General features: G+C 38.3%; 1 protein-coding gene across 1 annotated transcript in view; it reads left to right on the forward strand.

Moving 5' to 3' along the window:
* The window catches only part of ipp (intracisternal A particle-promoted polypeptide), a 28,712-nt gene extending 9,560 nt beyond the window's left edge, over window positions 1-19,152 (forward strand). The window contains exons 2-8 of the mRNA XM_072574358.1: window positions 363-794; window positions 10,374-10,529; window positions 12,148-12,315; window positions 13,692-13,829; window positions 15,479-15,601; window positions 16,657-16,877; window positions 18,677-19,152. Of these exons, the coding sequence (XP_072430459.1) occupies window positions 363-794; window positions 10,374-10,529; window positions 12,148-12,315; window positions 13,692-13,829; window positions 15,479-15,601; window positions 16,657-16,877; window positions 18,677-18,901 (1,463 nt within the window). The 3' untranslated portion in view covers window positions 18,902-19,152. The remainder of the gene's footprint in view (window positions 1-362; window positions 795-10,373; window positions 10,530-12,147; window positions 12,316-13,691; window positions 13,830-15,478; window positions 15,602-16,656; window positions 16,878-18,676) is intronic.
* Window positions 19,153-19,756: the final 604 nt, after the last annotated feature.

Consider the following 19,756-nt stretch of genomic DNA (forward strand, 5'->3'; position numbering starts at 1 on the left):
GAGCATTGTCAAGAGGAAAATATCAACCCTTACCTTGCTAGGGAACAGATATAATTACATGTGGAATGTTGTTCGACAGCAATAAAATCATTAATAATGTATCAATTTCAGTGAGACCTGAGCTAGCTGATAGACTGATGACTGTATAATGAACTCAAATATGCTGACAACTCTGCTTTGAGTGCCTGTTCTGTTGAAATTGTGTTTTTATTGCAGAGTAGTTACTTTTGCAGATTTTAATTTGAAGTCGCATCAGTGTGATATGAACAGGTTCACTCCTGAAATTGCTAAGCTTATCCCTCAGTGGTTGTGTTGTACAGACTTTAAAACGCGTGTTCTTTCTTCTTCTCCATGTTGAACAGGTATCATTGATGTCAGCATTAAAAATGTACAAGAAGTGATCCTTGCAGCGGATATGTTGCAGTTAACTGAGATTGTGAACATGTGCAGTACCTTTTTAAAAGGGCAAGTTGATCCCTCAAACTGTGTTGGAATTTATCAATTTGCTGAGCAAATTGCATGTCATGATCTCATGGAGTTCAGTGAAAGCTACATTTATGTGCACTTCCTGGAGGTATGTAAAACTGAGGAATTTATGGGATTAGAGAAAGATCAACTTGTAAAGATATTAAAAAGTGAAGAACTCCACATTGAAGATGAATATCAAGTTTTCACAGCTGCTATGGAATGGGTTCTCAAAGACATGGGCAAAAGGAAAAAATATGTGATTGAAATTCTGGATCCTGTTCGATTTCCTCTGTTGTCTTCACGAAGATTATTCAAGTACATTGAAGGTAGGATAAGGTTTTGAGTATTTTATATTCTTTAAGTTGTGAACACTTTGCAGCATCTTGTTCCTTTGCAAAATCAATATACAAGTGGAACTTTGCTTAGTGCAAATTGGTTTCTATATTCCTCTGATTTACTTGAATGACTACCATATAATGGCTCTTAGTGGCTGCTTGTAACGTGCGCCTGGAGAAATGACTTTGAAGGGTATCACAGACAAGTAACTCTGTTTGTTTAATATCCACATACATTTATTTTGGATCAGGACATTGTAGGATAGCATTTCTTTCCAGTCCAGGAAGAATGAGGCCAGTTGCAAAATAGCTCCAGTTGTCTCAGATCCTCCCTGTAATCTCTACATTGTAGATCCGTTACTGTCTTTGGGCACTATTTGGCTTTAGACCTCAATACTAACTACTGTTCCAAGCTTGGACATAGGAGTTGAATGCCAGATGTCACACAAAGTGAGAGAGACTGCTCTGTTGTCAAGGCCGCATTTGAACAAGTATGACATCATGAATCCCTATTAGAATTGAGGTCAGTGGGATTGAGGGGAATGCACTCTACTGGTTGAAGTCACACCTAGCACAAAGGAAGACTAGTTGTGGTTGATGGTCAATCATATCCCAAAATGTAGTTTCAAGAGTTCTTGAAGTTACGCAGAGGGTGGTATGTCTATGGAATGAGCTGCCAGAGGAAGTGATGGAGGCTAGTACAATTGCAACATTTAAAAGGCATCTGGATGGGTGTATGAATAGGAAGGGTTTGGAGAGATATGGGCCAGGTGCGGGCAGGTGGGACTAGATTGGGTTGGGAAATCTGGTCGGCATGGATGGGTTGGACCGAAGGGTCCGTTTCCATGCTGTACCCCTCTATGACTCTGAGTTTAGTGACTTAGATTGCCTTCATTTGATTGCCTCAATAATGATCTTTCATCCATCATACAGTCAGAAATGGGATTTGATTTTGTTTTTGTTTGCAGTAGTCATTCCACTCATGATTTCTCAGATAATGAAGCAGTGCACATCCACATGCAGTAATACCTGTACCACATTCTTCCTTAGACTGGTATAATCGAATGGCTGCAGCACAGGTGGAGGCCACAGAGCTGGATGTGTTTGTGTTGCCTCTTCAAAGGAACAGTTTATTTGGTGCTGCTTCCCTGCTTTATTCCTGTAGTCCTGCAAATTATTAATTTTTCAGATAATGATCCTGATGCTTTTTGAAAGTTTCAGTTGACCTTTTAAATCTATGTCAGCTGATTCTCCATCTTTCCACAATGAACATAGTTTCTACCTATCTGCTGTGTTCTCTCATAATTCTGAATACCTCTATTAAATATGCGGCAAGAAACATTCACACCACATAGGTACAAAACAATGACTATTTCCAACAAGAGAGAATTCAGCTGTTTCTCTTTGACATGAGCATTGCTGAATTGCTCAATATCAACATCTGGGAATTATTATTGACCTAGTTTTCTTGACAGCATTTTTAGATGTCAGATGGTTGGTACAGTTAAATGTGATGGAATATCCTTCACTTGTCTCACTGAGTACAAATCCAAAAATACAAGCTTGACACTGGACAGGCCAAAGCAGCATGCTGATTGTTAACCCATGCACTACATTAAACATTCAGTCCTCCCATCACAGTGTGGTGCTGTTTGGAAAGTACACTGCAACAATTCATCCAGGATTCTTTTGCTGCACCTTCCAAACCTGTGACCTCTACTATCTAGAAGGATGTTGGCAATAGGTGCATGGAAACACCACCATCTGCAAGTTCCCACCATCCTGACTTCGAACTCCCTTCCTACCAGCACCACGGGTAAACCTATCCCACATGGTCTGCAGTAGCTCAAGAGGGTGACTTAATACTGCTTTTTCGAGTGAAATCATGGATTTTTAAAAACAATTTGTGCATCAGAACATCATTGGTTAGGTGAGCATTTATTATTCAGTCCTAATTTCCATTGAGAAAATGAGGATTATAAGACATAGGAGCAGAATTAGGCCAATCAAGTCTGGTCCACCATTTGATCATGGCTGATATGTTTTTCATCCCATTCTCCTGCATTCCTCCTGTAACCCTTGATCCCCTTAACATTCAAGAACCTATCTATCTCTGTCTTAAATATACTCAATGATTTGGGCTCCACAGTCCTGTGCAGTAATGAGTTCCACAGAGATCTGTCTCTTGGTTAAATTTTTAAAATAAAAGATAGCTATTGAATTATCCTGGAGCAATGGTTTTGAGCAGTAAGACTGTGCTAATGCTGAATATTTGAGAAAGAGTGTTCTGATTTTTTTCCATATATCCTGGGACTGTAGATCAAATTGCAGAGGATGTAGAGATTAGGGAGAATTTCAGTGATCCTGGAGATATGTCTGCAGGAAGTATGTTTGGTTGCAAATCCTTTTGGATCACATGGATTGGTTGGAGTAGTAGTTAGAGGCAATGAGGAAGTTACAGGAGCCAAGGGTGCAATGGATGGCAGTTTCAGGAAGATAGAGAGACCACAGATATAGTCAGGTAGGTGGATTACCGCTAGGAATGGCAGGTGAGGTAGGCAGGAGTCTCCCATCTCAAACAGGTATGCTGATGAAACGTCTATGGGGAATGTGACAGCCAGGTTTCTGCTACCAAGACTAACTTTATTTTATTGGGGGGGGTTGAGGATGTCAGGTTGCAGTGATCATTCTGATGAGTCAAGGACATAGAGAGACATTTCTGCCATTAGAACTACTCGGGAGGCTTTAAACTATAAAGCGGGGCCACCCTCAAAGAGAATGTGAGAAAATAGCAAAGTCTGAGGCCACTACAGTAGTGAAGAGGAGCAAGTTAAATAGTCAAGGCAGGTGAGAGCAAGGTAGAGAATGAGGTAAATTAAGTTGCATTTATTTCAATGCAAGAGACCTGATAGTTAAGGCAGATGGTCTCAAGGCGTAGTTGGGAACATGGGACTGGGATATCATAGCTATTACAGAAATGTGGCTCAGGAAGGAGCAGGACTGGCAGCTTAATGTTCTAGGGTACAGATGCTGCAGTAAGGATAGAAAAAAGAGAGGTGGGGGGCAAAACAGGAGGGGAAGTGACATTTTTAGTTAAGGATAATGGGTGGCACAGTGGTTAGCACTGTTGCCTCACAGCATCAGAGACCCGGGTTCAATTCCCGCCTCAGGCGACTGACTGTGTGGAGTTTGCACATTCTCTGCGTGGGTTTCCTCCGTGCGCTCCGGTTTCTTCCCACAGTCCAAAAATGTGCAGCTTAGGTGAATTGGCCATGCTAAATTGCCCGTTGTGTTAGGTGAAGGGGTAAATGTAGGGGTTGCGCTTCGGCGGGTCGGTGTGGACTTGTTGGGCAGAAGGGCCTGTTTCCACACTGTAAGTAATCTAATCTAATAACATTACAGCTGTACTTAGGGAGGGTATTCCTTGGACAATGTCCAGTGAAGTTATGTGGGTGGAACTGAGGAATAGGAAAGGGATGATTACTTTATTGGGATTGTATTATAGGCCCCCTAATTGTCAGTGGGAAATTGAGGAGTAAATATGCAAAGAGATACTAGATAGGGTTGGGATATCTGGTCGGCACAGACGGGTTGGTCCGAAGGGTCTGTTTCCATGCTGTACATCTCTGTGACTCTATATCAGTAAGAACTGATGAAATGGTAGAGGATTTTAACTTTCCAAACATAGACTGGGACTGCCATAGTGTTAAAGGTTTAGATGGAGAGTAATTTGCTAAGTGACTACAAGAACATTTTCTTATTCAGTATGTGCATGTACTGACTAGAGAAGGAGCAAAATTTGACCTTCGCTTGTGAAATAAGGCAGAACAAGTGACTGAGGTATCAGTGGGGGAGCATTTTGCAGCCAATGATTGTAATTCCATTAGTTTTAAAATAGTTATAGAAAAAAATAAACCTCATCTCAAAGTTAAGGTTCTGAATTGGAGGAAGGCCACTTTTGATGGTATTAGACAAGAACTTAGAAAAGTTGATTGGGAGAGGTTATTTGCAGCTAAACGGAAAGTGAGAGGCCTTTAAAAATGAGATAACGAGTTCAGATTTTTTTTTCTGTTAGTGTAAAGGACAAGGCTGATCGGTATAGCGAATATTGGATGACTAGAGAAATTGAAGCTCTGGTCAAGAAAAACAAGGAGGCTTTTGTCAAGTATAGACAGTTGAGATCGAATGAATCCCTAAAGTATAAGGGCAATAGGAGTATACTAAAGAGGGAGCTCAAGATGGCAAAAAGGGGACATCAGATGGCAAATAGAGTTGAGAGTCCAAAAAGATTCTACAAATACATTAAGGGAAAAATAGTAACACGGGAGGGAATAGGGCCCCTTAAAGATCAACAAGGCCACTTACATGCGGAAGTCAGGAGATGGGTGAGGTACTAACCGAGTATATTGCGTCAGTATTTACTGTGGAAAAGGATATAGAAGCTGGACAACTTGGGGAAGTCAAGAGGATATCGTGAAAAGTGTCAGTATCACAGAAGAGAGGTGCTGGACATCTCAAAATGCATAATGGTGCATAAATCCCTGGGACCTGATCAGGTGTATCCCAGATCTTTGTGGGAAGCTGGGGAAGAGATTAGTGGGCCCCTTGCTGAGATATTTGTATCATTTTTATCATATGTGAAGTATCAGAAGACTGGAAGTTGGCTAACATGGTGCCGTTATTTAAGTAAGGTGGTAAGGAAAAGCTAAGGACTACAGACTGGTGAGCCTAACATCAGTGCTGGGTGTTTGTTGGAGGGGATTCTCAGGGATAGGATTTATATGCATTTGGAAAGGTAAGGACTGATTAGGGGGAGTCTACATGGTTTTGTGCGTGGGAAATCGTGTTTCACAAACTTGATTGTGTTTTTTTTGAACAAGTCGAAGAAGAATGATAAAAGCATATCAGTAGACATTGCCTGTGTGGACTTCAGCAAGGTGTTCGACTAGGTTCTGCATGGTAGACTAATTAGCAAGGTTGGATCACATGTAGTACAGGGAGACATCGCTATTTGGATACAAAATTGATATAAATGTAAGAGTCAGAGGAGTGCTTTTTGGACTGGAGGTCTGTGACCAGTGGTGTGGCGCAAGGATCGGTGCTGGATCCACTGCTTTTCATCATTTATATAAATGATTTGGATGTGATTATAGGGGGTATGTTTAGTAAATTTGCAGATTACACCAAAATTGATGGTGTTGTGGACATGAAAGAAGATTACTCAAAATACAATGAGACTTTGATTAGATGGGCCAATGGGCTGAGGATTGGCAGATGGAGTTTAATGTACGTAAATGTGTGGTGTTGCATTTTAGCATCAGGGCAGGACTTGTACAGTTAATAGTATGATCCTGGGGAATGTTGCTGATCAAAGGGACCTACGGGTGCAGGTGCAGGTTCCTTGAAAGTAGAATCACAGGGAGACAGGCTGGTGAAGAAGGCATTTGGCATTCTTTAAGTTCTTTTTCCTGAGGTTCTTACACAGTTGATGCAACTGCAACACACCAACTTCTGTGAACAAGCGAAATTTTATTAAGCACAGTACAGTACAAGCTTTGGAGAGAGCCTAAACACTAGCAAGTGTTGAGAAGATTTGTAGCTGAGGTTAAGGTTGTGGATGTAGGTTTGCTCGCTGAGCTGGAAGGTTCATTTCCAGATGTTTCGTCACCATAGGTAACATCATTAGTAAGCCTCTGGATGAAGCAGTAGTGGCATGGCACGCTTTCTATTTATGTGTTTAGGTTTCATTGGGTTGGTGATACCATTTCCTGTTATTTTTCTTGGGGATGGTAAATGGGATCCAAGTCAATGTGTTTATTGATAGAGTTCCAGTTCCAGTGCCATGCTTCTAGGAATTCTCGTGGGTGTCTCTGTTTAGCTTGTCCTAGGTAGGATGGATGTGTTGTCCCAGTCGAAGTGGCTTTTTTCCTTTGCATGTCGGAGGCTGAGGGGTGACCTTCCAGAGATTTATAAAGTCATGAGGGGCATGGATAGGTTGAATAGCCAAGGTCTTTTTCCCAGGGTAGGTGTGACCACAACTAGATGGCATATGTTTCAGGTGAGAGGGGCAAGATTTAAAAGAGAACTGAGGGGCAACTTTTTCATGGAGGGGTGGTGCATGTATGGAACAAGCTGCCAGAAGAAGTGGTGGAGGCTGGTACAATTACAGCATTTAAAAGGCATCTGGATGGGTATATGAACAAGAAGGGTTGGGAAATGCAGCAAATGGGACTGGACCAGTTTGGGATATTGGATTGGCATGGACAAATTAGACCAAAGTGTCTGTTTGCATACTGTATAACTCTGACTCTGAGTCACCACTAACTGCAGCAATTCCTGGTGAGTCATCTTCTTGAACCTCTGTATTTATTATGATACAGGTAGGCTGTAGGATGTTTAGGATGGGATATTCATCATGAACAATTTTTTTTAAAGGCGCATTTACCAGCAGAGCAAAATTTGGCTGTAGCCAGTTGGTTTTAATTCCATGTTATAAATACTTCTGTTAAATTTCAAGTAATCTTTCCTGCTTCAGGTCCCATGTTACCTTAAGAAAGATTGGGCAGTTGCCTAGTTCTCATTTCAAAAGAACACTGTTTTGAATTTCTTGTCCTTCAATCATTTTCTCTCATCCTACCTACTTCCAAATAGAAACTCAATTTGCATAACATACCTTCACAGGTATTGGAAAAAAAATTAAAATTATGGGTTAATATATCATTGGCATCAAACAATCTAATTCGTACACCATCATATCATTAACAACTACCTGTATGAAAGTAAGGATCCACGTACACTGTCCTGTCTTGTAGTTGTGCAGAATCTGTGTCATATTGTCGTGCCATCGCTCAACCTAATTAAATGCCCTGAGAGTAATGAAGACTTGTAAACAATAGATTTGAAATCTCAGATTAAGATCTATATCATCTAACTTGGGGCTAACTTTAATTGTAAGACCTAAGTCAATTAAAATTTAAGACTGAGTTGAGAGAACCAACCTAAAAGCTGACTAGCCCTGATTTCAGCTACAAGTGTATTTTTAGATTTTACATAATTTATTAAATTTATTCTAATAAGGACAAAATAAATTAAGGTCAAGAAAAGCCGTGGTTTTCAGTCAATCCACTTCAGGACCCCAGTTTCTGGTTCTTCCTGACTGGTCATATGTCTCTTGTCCTCTCAGTTGACTAAAGTTGTCCTTCGTTCCAGGAGCAAATTACTGTAGATGCTGGAATCTGTACTGAAAATAAAAGTGCTGAAGCTGCAGCGGCTCAGGTAGCATCCATGGAGAGAAAGCAAGTTAACGTTTTGAGTCTAGATGACTGGTCACCAGAGCTGAAGTGAAGTGTGGTAGGGACAGCATTTATACAATAGTGCAGGAGGGAGGGGAGAAGGGATATTGATAGTTAAGAAATTGGTGATCGGAATTTGAGAATCGCAGAAAAATGGTGTGTCTAACTGCCAGACTGGAAAGAACAGAGAGTTCCACTGGAATGGGGGGAGGGGACAGAGTCTTCTTCATTGACCCTGAACAATCAAGAATTAAGAATTTCTGAGGTTCATGCATGGCAGTCACTTAAGGAATCAGAAGTCAATACATCTATGTGCAAGGGAGCATTGACCAACTTCCCTGTTCATGGTCAGAAGTATCTCGAACTCTAATTGGCTTAACAATGAATGGATAACACAGAATCAATCCCAGATTGTCTCAATTGTGAATCCCCAATTCCTATCGGTTTCTCAAAAAGTAACAATCATCTTAATGATATCATTTTTAACTATCTCCTGATTTATTCCAAGAAATGTCCATCACTTTGTAGGACCCTGATGGCTTGCCCCTTGTGGCTTACCAATTTCATGGATTTCTACCAAGATAATGTGGAATGGATCAAGTAATTTATATATCTGCTTAGAGTTAGTAGTGTCACTGACTATTTTAATATCATCCCAAATGCCTCAACTGATTCATTGATATATTCTCCAAAATCCTAAAGCCTAACAATATCCTTTTAATTGGAAGGACCATGTGTGACTCCACAATAACTTAAATCAAATGAACTGAAGCTACATTATAAGGATTGTACTGGCTTATTTTGTTCTCCAAGAATCCTACCTTATTACTATGCTGAATATGTTAAAATTGAGGTTACAAATTACCATTGGATACTTTAAGATACAAAACTGAGCCAAATTAAAATAAAACTGTTGTTTGATTAAAAGTCTTTTACCTTGAAGCATTTTCACATTTGTTAGCTTATTTTTACATTAGTTTGGGCCATCGAAACAACCATAAGCACAAGACCTTATTTTTAACCTGGGCAACATAGCTGTTCTTCGTTAGAGAAAGTGTTTTACAACTAACCACCGTCAAAATGGGTATAATTTGATTGCTCACTTGATTAATCAAGTCAAAATAATTAAACATAACATAATTCTCCTGTAATGTAAGATATAAGATATATTAAAAAAATTAATGTCATTTATTTTAGAGTTTGGATTTTGAGTTAGTGACATATAGGTTTTGGTTTGTGTCTATGAAAGGGTTTAATGATTAAATGTAGAGCTTTCTGAAGCCACGGTTTGGTTAACTATGGTTCGTGGAGGCTAATGGAAATTTGGTTACTTTGAGTGATTTTTTTTAAGAGTGACTAAAGTAAACAGTGTGTAATACATTGGGCTTCAGTTGGACCTTCTGGAGTGTTGATTTGGAGATGCCGGTGTTGGACTGGGGTGTACAAAGTTAAAAATGACACAACACCAGTTTATCGTCCAACAGGTTTAGTTGGAAGCACACTAGCTTTTGGAGCACCTGATGAAGGAGCAGTGCTCTGAAAGCTAATGTGCTTCCACTTAAGCCTGTTGGACTATAACCTGGTGTTGGGTGATTTTTAAACTTCTGCAGTGTGGTTGTTTTTGGATGAGGGGAAGCCCCCATAACCTGAAGAATTTTTTTAAATTTCAGTTCATGTTTATGAGTCCTATTTTAATCTAGATTTATAAAATAGTTTCTACTGAAGCAGGGACATGGTACAGAACTGTTAAGACATAGGTTAACAGTAGTTTAATTTGAAAGTTTCACACCAAAATGTTTGATTCAAACCCTGAAGATGTTATTTGAAGCTGAGAAAGTCTAGTCTCAGTTGTGTGAAGACTCAAGGAAGAGGCTATCAGATTCACGAGATCAGGAATTGAAGATTCAGTTAAGCTGTAAAGATGTGATAGAGAAAGGAGTTCCCTCTGGTCTTTGAATACTGTAAAGGGGTGCTGTTAGGATTAAAAGGATTGTATTTTACTGTGTATGTTGAAATTTTTATATTTGTGCTTTTAATAAATAGTTTGGTTTACTCTTTATTTTTTATTGCATAATATCTTTTCCTTTTATTGATGAAACCAAATCTGCAACATTGTATGCTTGTGCTTCAGTGAATGACTGCCTTATTAATAACAAATAAAATCTATCAAGTCATAGCTGATTTATCCCATCAGCTGGCATAGCAACACCAACAATGATGCTGCACATTTATTAATTTTTTGGGAGTAAATGTAAGAGAATCTTATTTCTTTCCCCAGGTATTCCTGACTTCAGTCTACGCGTGGCCCTACAGAAGTTGTTGGAGGAATATAGGGAGGTCAGTAAACCTCAGAAAGAGAGCAAGTTCTACAAATTATCACCTGCATCAAAGATTCGTCCCCGAAGGAAGGCCAGGAAGTACCTCTATGCAATAGGTTTTTTTAAATTGTTCTTTCTATAATTAGATCTAATCATATTTAAAACAACCAACGATGTCTGATGCATCGTCAAGTTACAATACAATTGGAATGTTGTACACATTTGCTAGTTTAGAATGATTTCATGTTATTTTTGCAGTCATTATGGAATATGACTATGTCTTATTTTCTTCTTTCACAATCTCTTTAGGCTGTTTGTGACTCAGGTCTGCTGTAGTGTTTGATTTCTAACATGTAGAGATTGTATTTCCTACACTTACTACTTTCTTTAGCTTCCCTTTAATGTAGTTACATTGTTTGCTTCAACTACCTCCTGCAGTCACTAACTTTGGATAATAGTTATCTATAATTTTGGATAAAATTATTTTTTGCTGAATTCGATGTTGAATTCTTGCTGACTTTCTTATATTGAGGGTTTCTAGTTATTCTGTTTCCAAGAATGAATGTTCTCTGTCAATCCATTCTATCAAAACCTATGATAACTTTTAAGACCTCTAATAGGTCACAATTTCTTTCTGAAGAGAAAAGAGACAAAATATGTCAATCTTTCCTGATATGTATGTTAAATCCAATTCTGGGTAGCGATTCTTGAATTGCAAAATCCTTTTCTAAGTTTCATATGCAACAACTTTAATTTGATGGTAAATGCCTTTTTTGTTACTTCATTACCTTCCACGATTAGAGCAATATGTCTCTTGTGCCCCTCTTTTATTAGGATTCTGTTCATTACTTTGCATACAAGTGGTTCTAAGCTCTGTCAGAAACAAAGCATTCTTTTCAAAATTTTCCTTCAGTAAATTTATCAGTAGATATTTAGAGGAAAGTCCATAATTTTCCATCCACAGTAAAGGAACAACAGTTAAATCTATGATCAATGAAAGCTGTTCTGAAAGAGTTAGTGAACAGTGATGACAAATATATCTGTCTCTGTGCAAGTGAGAGTCGTCACCTCTCCTGAGGTTTCTAGCTTTGAGCAAGTAAGTTATCACACTGCCTGAATAGCCAATCGCATTAAGCAATTCTTATAAATACCAAATCAGGAACAAAAAGCATTTGATTTGATGGTTGAGTTTTTAAAAATGTTACCGAGCATGAAATAAAGATCAAGACATACACCAGGGGTGAAGGTAGAAACTGAAATATCATGAACTTTAATATCAATATTTTAAAATTATCGTAATTAATTGCAGTAGAGACATTGAACAACATCCCACAATATTGTCAGGTTCAGACTAGTTGTTCACAGAGGTTATTACTCACTTTAAAAACCACATTGAAAAATGTACTGTTTCTATTGTGCAACATCTGGAAGAATATTGGATAATGGACCACAGCTTCAGAAGTTTTGGTTTAATTTGTGTTGCACTAAATCCCAAGGTTGAAATCATATTCTGTGAGGTAATGTCAGTGAACTCTGACTGTTCACTATCGAGCTGTGCAAATTCAAAGCCAAACTTGGAGTTTTGTTTTATGTCGTTAATACATCCCCAATGTCAGGTTACTGTTCTTGAATTTAATTCAATAAAACTGATGTTTAAATGGAAACAGTATACTTAGATCACAGCACAGGATCTGATTGCAGGCATGATTTTTTAAAATCATTTCTTATTACAAGGAGGGTACACCCGACTTCAGGGGGGACGCTGGAGTGACAGCAGAACTCTTAGTTGTGTGGAACGGTTTGATTCATTCAGTCAGTACTGGACCACGGTGTCGTCTCTCCACCAAGCCCGAAGTGGATTAGGTGTTGCAGTACTCGAAGGGATGATCTACGTAATAGGTGGTAAGTAACATCACTGGAATGTAAAGAATTAAATAACTTTGTTGCTCATAGAATATAAAATTCTCAACTCTGTGGTTGAAAGTTGCCTCATATCTATAGAGAGGCCCTCATTGCTTTTGCATGTGGATGAGTGTTTTGTCTCCTTTTTTATCCACCTATTTATAATTTTTGCAATGGGAATAAGGCACAAATGGTGTTTTTGGTATTTTGTAATTTTGAAAAGTTAAAGTGTATTTCAAAAACTTCAAATAGGCATGTTTTTAAGAGCAACATGAGAAATAACCAATCTGCTTGGGCTTTCATTCTCTATCTCATACTCCTCTCTAAAGCTAATAATGGTTCTAATTCCAAGCTATTAGACTTTAAAGTTGATGTATTGGATAACTTTTCAGACAAGGAGGCAAGTCTTTAACACTTCAAATAGTGACTCCTGGAAATGATTTGTTAATTCTAATCGGTTTCTACTGCTGGCTGCTTTTATTGTGTCTCACCATTATTATAGGTGATATCAAACAGGTCTTCAATCCCAAAAGCAAACTGTTTGCCAGCTCAGACCCTTCCTCTAAAATACTTTCACTGTTTCAATTTTGTTTATTGGTGGTAGACATATGACATACGTAACTCCATGTCTTCATGATTATGCTGCCATTTCCCTTTATATGACGCTGATTATTTCTTCATCTCAATGTTTTAAGTCTTCTATACATATATAGTGAGCTGCTTTGCTTGGATTATTAAATTGTGTTTGAGATAATTTCCTTCCGCATACCTGAGTTTTCAAGGAAATTGAGCACGTGGTGCCTCAGTGTTTCCTTCAATAATCTGGTTACTGCCTTCAATCTAGGACATCTTTTTTTATTGATAAGGACAACATTTTACTTTGCTATAATTAGTTTTTGTTTCTGATCAACAATAGGCTTATTTCTTTGGATGGCAAGATGGAAAGGAAATGGGATTAAATTTGAGAAAAATTCCAATAAAGTGCTAAATTCATTGCTCTTGACTCTGACATTTTGGGTAGTTTTGGGAAATTTGGGATAATTGGGGAAATTTGAAGCACTTGGGCAAAAAAGTCATTTTGGTGCTTTTCTAGAATCTTAATGGTGTCACTTGCAGCATAATTTAATAGTAACATATAAAAGACATTCCTTTTAGCAGCTAGAGACTTATTCTCAGTCACAACTGAGATCTAAAATATTGTTTAATTTTACAAAACACCTAATGGAATGAATTTAGCTGAAGGATAAATTACATTTTTAATTTTACTGACTACAATAGGTTCAGAAAGAATTTACAGTTTTCAATCAGGTGACAGTATTTGTGTTTGTGATGCCTTGAAAAGATTGAAGATGAATGTGATCTGTTACATTTTTAAGGTGAAAGCGACTCCATGATTTTTGACTGTGCTGAACGATATGATCCAGTAACTAAACAATGGGCAGCGGTGGCCTCTATGAATTCCCCACGATGTGGACTTGCTGTGTGTGCCTGTCATGCTGCTATTTATGCTCTCGGTAGGAAAATTTGTATATTAATTTTATACATCAAATACTTCTGTCGATAAGTCACATCAACCAGCCATAGTCGACTGATAGGAAAAGATACTTTCAGTGATCCCATATCCTTTCTGTCAGAGAGAAGATTTCTTCATAAGTTTTGGACACTGCCAGAGGTTCCTGGTTTGAGAGTCATCTAATAGTTCGATAACTTTGTAAACTGTACACATGGCTGAAGGAGGTACTTGGTTTATCTGAAATTAGACTACAAAATACTGAAGTCTATGTGTTTAGTGCAGACCCAGCCTTGCCACTAGGCCAGTTATTACAGTAAAACTTCAATATTGACATCTACACAGCAATGAGGAAAATTGCCCAAGTCTGTCCTGTCCACAAAAAGCAGGACAGATCCAACCCAGACAACGGCCTCTCTTTGTCTACTCGCAGTCATCAGCTGTGATGTTTCTACTAATTTTCTCAGCAATAACCTGCATACTGACACTCAGTTTTTGTTGTGCCAGAGGCATACAGCTCCTGACTCATTACAGTCTTGTCCAAATATTTGCAGGAGCTGAATTCCAGAGGTGAGAGTGACTGTCCTTGGTGTCAAGGCAGCATTTGATCCATGCATGGTATCATGGAGGAAAAAGTGAGGACTGCAGATGCTGGAGATCAGAGCTGAAAATGCGTTGCTTGAAAAGCGCAGCAGGTCAGGCAGCATCCAAGGAGCAGGAGAATCAACGTTTCGGGCATGAGCCCTTCTTCAGGAATCATGGTATCTTGGACCCCTGACTAGAGTTAATGAAAATGGATAAAACTCTCCATTGGTTGGAATCATAGCTTCCACAAAGGAAGATGGCTGTAGTTGCTGGAGAGATTGGTCATCTTAGTGTGTATCATCAACAAGATATACTGCAGCAACTCACCAATTCCTTTGGCAATACCTTTCTGAATCAACAACCTTTACCACCTAGAAATACAAGGGCACTCCTTCATCTTCAAGTTGTCAATCTATTAGAAATATATTGCTGTTCCATCATTGTTGCTGGATCAATATGGAATTCCCTTCTTAACAGCCCTGTGGGCTAAACTTCACTCCAGAGACTGCAGTGGTTCAGGAGGCCAGCTCAATACGACTTTCTTAAGAGCAATTAGAAATGTATAGTAAATGCTGTTTTAGCCAGTAATACCCACATCCCATAAACAAATCAAAAATGTATATAATTACCAACTTTTAAATGACAAGAAGACAAAATTAGACTATTCAATTGCAAACTGTCATACTTTGTCCTATGGCAAGTTGAATGACCTGGTGTTTTTGTATTTTACATTCTTATTTATAAGTTTAACACTAAGACCTTTTTTAGAAGTGTAACTCAGACAAAACAATTCAGACAATGGAGGCATTTCAGCTGCTATCAAGTTTGAGTACAGAAGATCAGTAATGTGAACACAATCTCTTCAAATTGTATGATTTGGAAAGAGGAATACATGGCAACAAATACACAAATTTAGCAAATAAATGAACAAATGTGTAATAATTTTTAGAATGTTTCGAATTGTGATTAATATTTTTTTCTCGACTTGAAAGATGATTTTGTCAGTTTACAAAAGGACCCAGAGTTTTTATTATTAATAATCAGTGCATATGTTTTCATTATTTCCAGGAGGATGGGTAGGAGCAGACATTGGGAACACTATGGAAAGATTTGACCCCTCTGACAATAAATGGGAAGTTATCGGTAACATGCTTGTCCCTCGGTACTTCTTCGGGTGTTGTGAAATGCAAGGTAAGGCACTATTTGCACAAATCTGACTAGTTTCTTCTTAGACTTTCTCAAACCAAATGATTATTAAGATTGCTTGAGGTAGATGTCAAGATTGTACATGGTTGAATGATTTTAGAAATTTAAGCAATCTAGCTTCCATCTCTGCTACAGTACTGAAATATCTTGATCAAAGTCACAACTGACATCCTATGTAATTGACATAAGTAAACAATCCCTCTTCATTCTTCTCAACCTCACTGCAGCCTTTGACCCAATTCCTCTCCACCATCATCTGGTTGAATGGAACCTCCGTCACTTTATTCCATTCTTCTCTATCCACAGGATTAAATGCAATGGATTTTCCTCCTAATGCTGCAACATCATATCTGATATCTACAGAAGATCTGTCCTTGCCCCTGTGCTATTTCTCATCTCATGCTGCCCCGTGGCAAAATCATCCAAAAATATAATGCTGGTGTTCACATGTATTTGGATAATACACAGCTCTATCATACCACTCAACCAACACTAAATTGGTCTAAATTGTCAGACTGCTTATCTGAGATGAGCAGATATTTCTTTCAACTGAATATTAAATCATGTCAAATTTTGTTTGCGAACACTCCTGTAAAATGCTTTTAGACAGTTTACAATGTGAAGGCACATTATAAAACTAAGTAGACTTGGTGGCATTTATTTTTGTATTTTATTCTTAACACATTGGACTGATAATTGAATAAAATATAATGACTTTTATTCTCACTTGTTTTCCCATGTTTTCTCCTTCCTGGTCTGAATCCCAATGGGTTCCTGCAGCAACTCTCCCTGATCTCAATTTTCGTGTGTGCATCTTTTCAGTGTTAATTAGTAAGCTATTTAAACATGAAGGTAATTACAGCGAATCTACACCAATCCACAAATGATTGCTTTTGAATAACAATTGCTCGTATCAGTGGGGAAGCTCTCATTTATAGACTTGGAAGCTTATGCCATATAGATTTCCATTGTTTTGACAGTCTTCAGAAAGAAATAAATTAACTCAATACAAATCAGAAATATTTGTAATTGTTTTGTAGGTTTAATTTATGTTGTTGGAGGTTTGAGTGACTCAGGGTCAGAACTCTGTTCAGCTGAAATGTTCAATCCTCTCACAAGGCGTTGGACACCACTAGATGATATGAAGACAAAAAGAGCCTATGTTGGAGTAGCTGCTCTGAATGACTGTGTTTATGCTGTTGGAGGGTGGAATGAGACTCAGAATGCTTTGCGGACAGTAGAGAAGTATTCACTTCAGGAGGTGGGTAATGTTTATTTGCCATTATAATTTATTTTATAATAAAGTTGTTCGAAGGTTTTCATGGTGAGAGCAATAACATTGAGGAAGACAATTTCACAATTCGACTGAAACTCTGAAATCAACTGGGAGGAAGTGAGGACTGCAGATATTGGAGATCAGAATTGGGAGGGTGGTGCTGGAAAAGCATAGCAGGTCAGGCAGCATCTGAGGAGCAGGAGAATCGATGTATCGGGCATAAGCCCTTACTGATGAATGGTTTATGCCCAAAACATCAGTTTTCCTGCTACTCCCATGCTGCCTGACTTGCTGTGCTTTTCCAGCACCATGCTCTCAACTCTGAAATGAGCAGTTGTTCTGATGTAAGAGTTCCTCAGAAGAACTTGAAGCACTTGACTATCAGGGAGTTATTCTGCTCACTGTCTGGACAAATGACTGGAACAGGTGAAAATGTAGATTGTTATATGTTGGGTTGTGGGACTACAGCTGAGATCTGACCAATCAGGTCATTGTGTTTACAAATCCAATAAATATTAACATCCTTGATATTGATAAATTGTCTGTGGAGAATGGATGATAATGTGCTTCTTGAATAAGGGCAATGTCACTGATGAGGATGTTGCCACCTTGGGGGATTGTGGTGTTCAGAGGTCTCTGTGGCTTCTGTGAAGTATTTTGTTTGCAGTGTGTGATAAATGAGTGAGTGTCCAGATATGGCAGTTGTGAAATTGATGCTGTTCAGTAGCTGACTTGTCTCAGTAATTTTATTTGAAGCAGGTTCAATGTTCTTTGAGCCTAATGTGTAGGTGCTGGGTCCATAACCCAGCAACTTAATGCACACCATGCAACTGTAAACTTATCTATGTTGGAGAAACATGTCTCAGCTTGACCAATCAACAATAAGATTCTGCTTATTTTCCCATTCACCACCACACATATATACTCGTTGTTCCTCCAGATGATGGTCAGTGTATATAGCCAAAATATGCAGGCCATAAAACTTCTTCTCAGGAACTGTTTTGAAGGAAACAACTGCTTTTAAAAGTAAACTTAACATGCATAACTATAAAATGAAGTTGCTCAGTGATTTACTTAATGTTCTTCAAAAAGGATCAAGTAAAATTACCACTGGTTTGGTAAGATTACTGTAAGAAAATAAGAGATTATTCAATACTGTTGTAAGTCTCTTTGTAATCTTTTTGTCTATGGAATCCCGGATGATTGTGTATCAGTTGACAATGGCATGATCTTGACAAGTTTATGTGTTGGTTTTAGAGTAGAAAAGATGTAGCTATTGCTTTGGAAAGCAGTGACTACAAGACTGTTATCCACAAAGACATTTTAGGGTTGGTGTTCTTCAACTCTGAGATTTATGTACGTCTCACTTCTGGTCTCCCCCAACAGCCTTTTCAAATCAAATGATGTATTCAGCATAACTATCATTGGCTTTTGTTATGTGCTGATTTCAGGAAAGTGAGGCATGAACTCAAGAATCATCCCTCCCGTGTTGTTGGAATAAATGGGATGGGCCTGCAATGATTCGAAGGTTAAGGCCCTTTCCATCCACTTAAGAAGCTGCAGAAATTCCTTATTAACTTAGTAGCCCACTGAGACCTGGGAAAGCAGGTTGCTGCTGGGAGTTGAGCATTTGCCACAAATGAGATTCTCCCTTGTTTCCTGGTGGAACATGTTGCACTGGAAGGTTTTAGCTCTCTTGTAATGATATAAAATCTGATGTAGTGAGCTAAGGTTTTTAAAAAATTATTTTCACACCCCTCCCCAATAATGCTCTCTATTTCCAGGAGAAGTGGTTTGAGGTTTCACCAATGAAAATGGCAAGAGCAGGTGTTTCAGTCATTGCTGTTAATGGTCTTCTTTACGCAGTAGGAGGGCGGACATCAGGTAGGGACTCCTCAGCTCCTGTTACTCTGGACTCTGTCGAAGTTTATGATCCTCATACCGACACGTGGATAGAAATCGGGAATATGATAACTAGCCGATGTGATGGTGGAGTAGCTGTGCTTTAATGGTTGATGATTTCCTTCTGATTTTTTATCAAAAAGACTTGTAGATGAAGAAACTCTGTACATCAGATTGAAGTGTTATCATTTATTTCAATTGGGATAAATAAAAATTTTGTAAGTTTGAACAACTACCATTGGGTTTCAACCTGATGACTCTGGCAACATTACGTCCAATTTACAAAACTTGCTTCTGTTACTTGTCTCAAAAGTGTACGTTTCTATAATTTCACTTGAAATAAACTTGATTTAACAACTGAGAGTTTCAACCCGTCATTCTATACTGTCAGGGTACCAGGTTTTCATTTGACATTGTTGGTTTATCCAAGTTCATGCAGGATTTTAAAATTCTCACAGCAAAATAAATAATCCAAAGGCAAAACAGGTATTTGCTTAAAACCAGTGTTTTTCTTTTACTACAATGCAGTTTAGAAAAACAAGAATTTGTTCTCAAGAACTTAAAGCAACGTTCAGCATTTCAAACATTTTAGAGTTGTGAAAATGCTCAGTGAGGTTTTCCTTGAATGCAGCTATGTGAATATTTCTAAAGTATGTGTATAGTGACCCAATATATTGATTAACCCAATGCCTTTAAGTGTTGTCCAGAACTAACACACTAATTGGGTGGTTTTGCATATTACTGATAATACAGCACGTGCCAGAAGTACAAAACAACCTGTTACCTGGAGGCTTTATGCACCAAATAAAACTTGTACTTTACATATGGAATTATAAATACTGATGGAATTTTATAAATATATATTTTCTTAATAAATGTATTTCAGCACAATAAGTAGTTTTGCTTGTGTCTACAAAAACAAGATTTTTTGAAAAAAATTCAGATATGAAATGACAATATTT

Source organism: Chiloscyllium punctatum, chromosome 7 (assembly GCF_047496795.1).
Source record: "Chiloscyllium punctatum isolate Juve2018m chromosome 7, sChiPun1.3, whole genome shotgun sequence".
Taxonomy (NCBI): domain Eukaryota; kingdom Metazoa; phylum Chordata; class Chondrichthyes; order Orectolobiformes; family Hemiscylliidae; genus Chiloscyllium; species Chiloscyllium punctatum.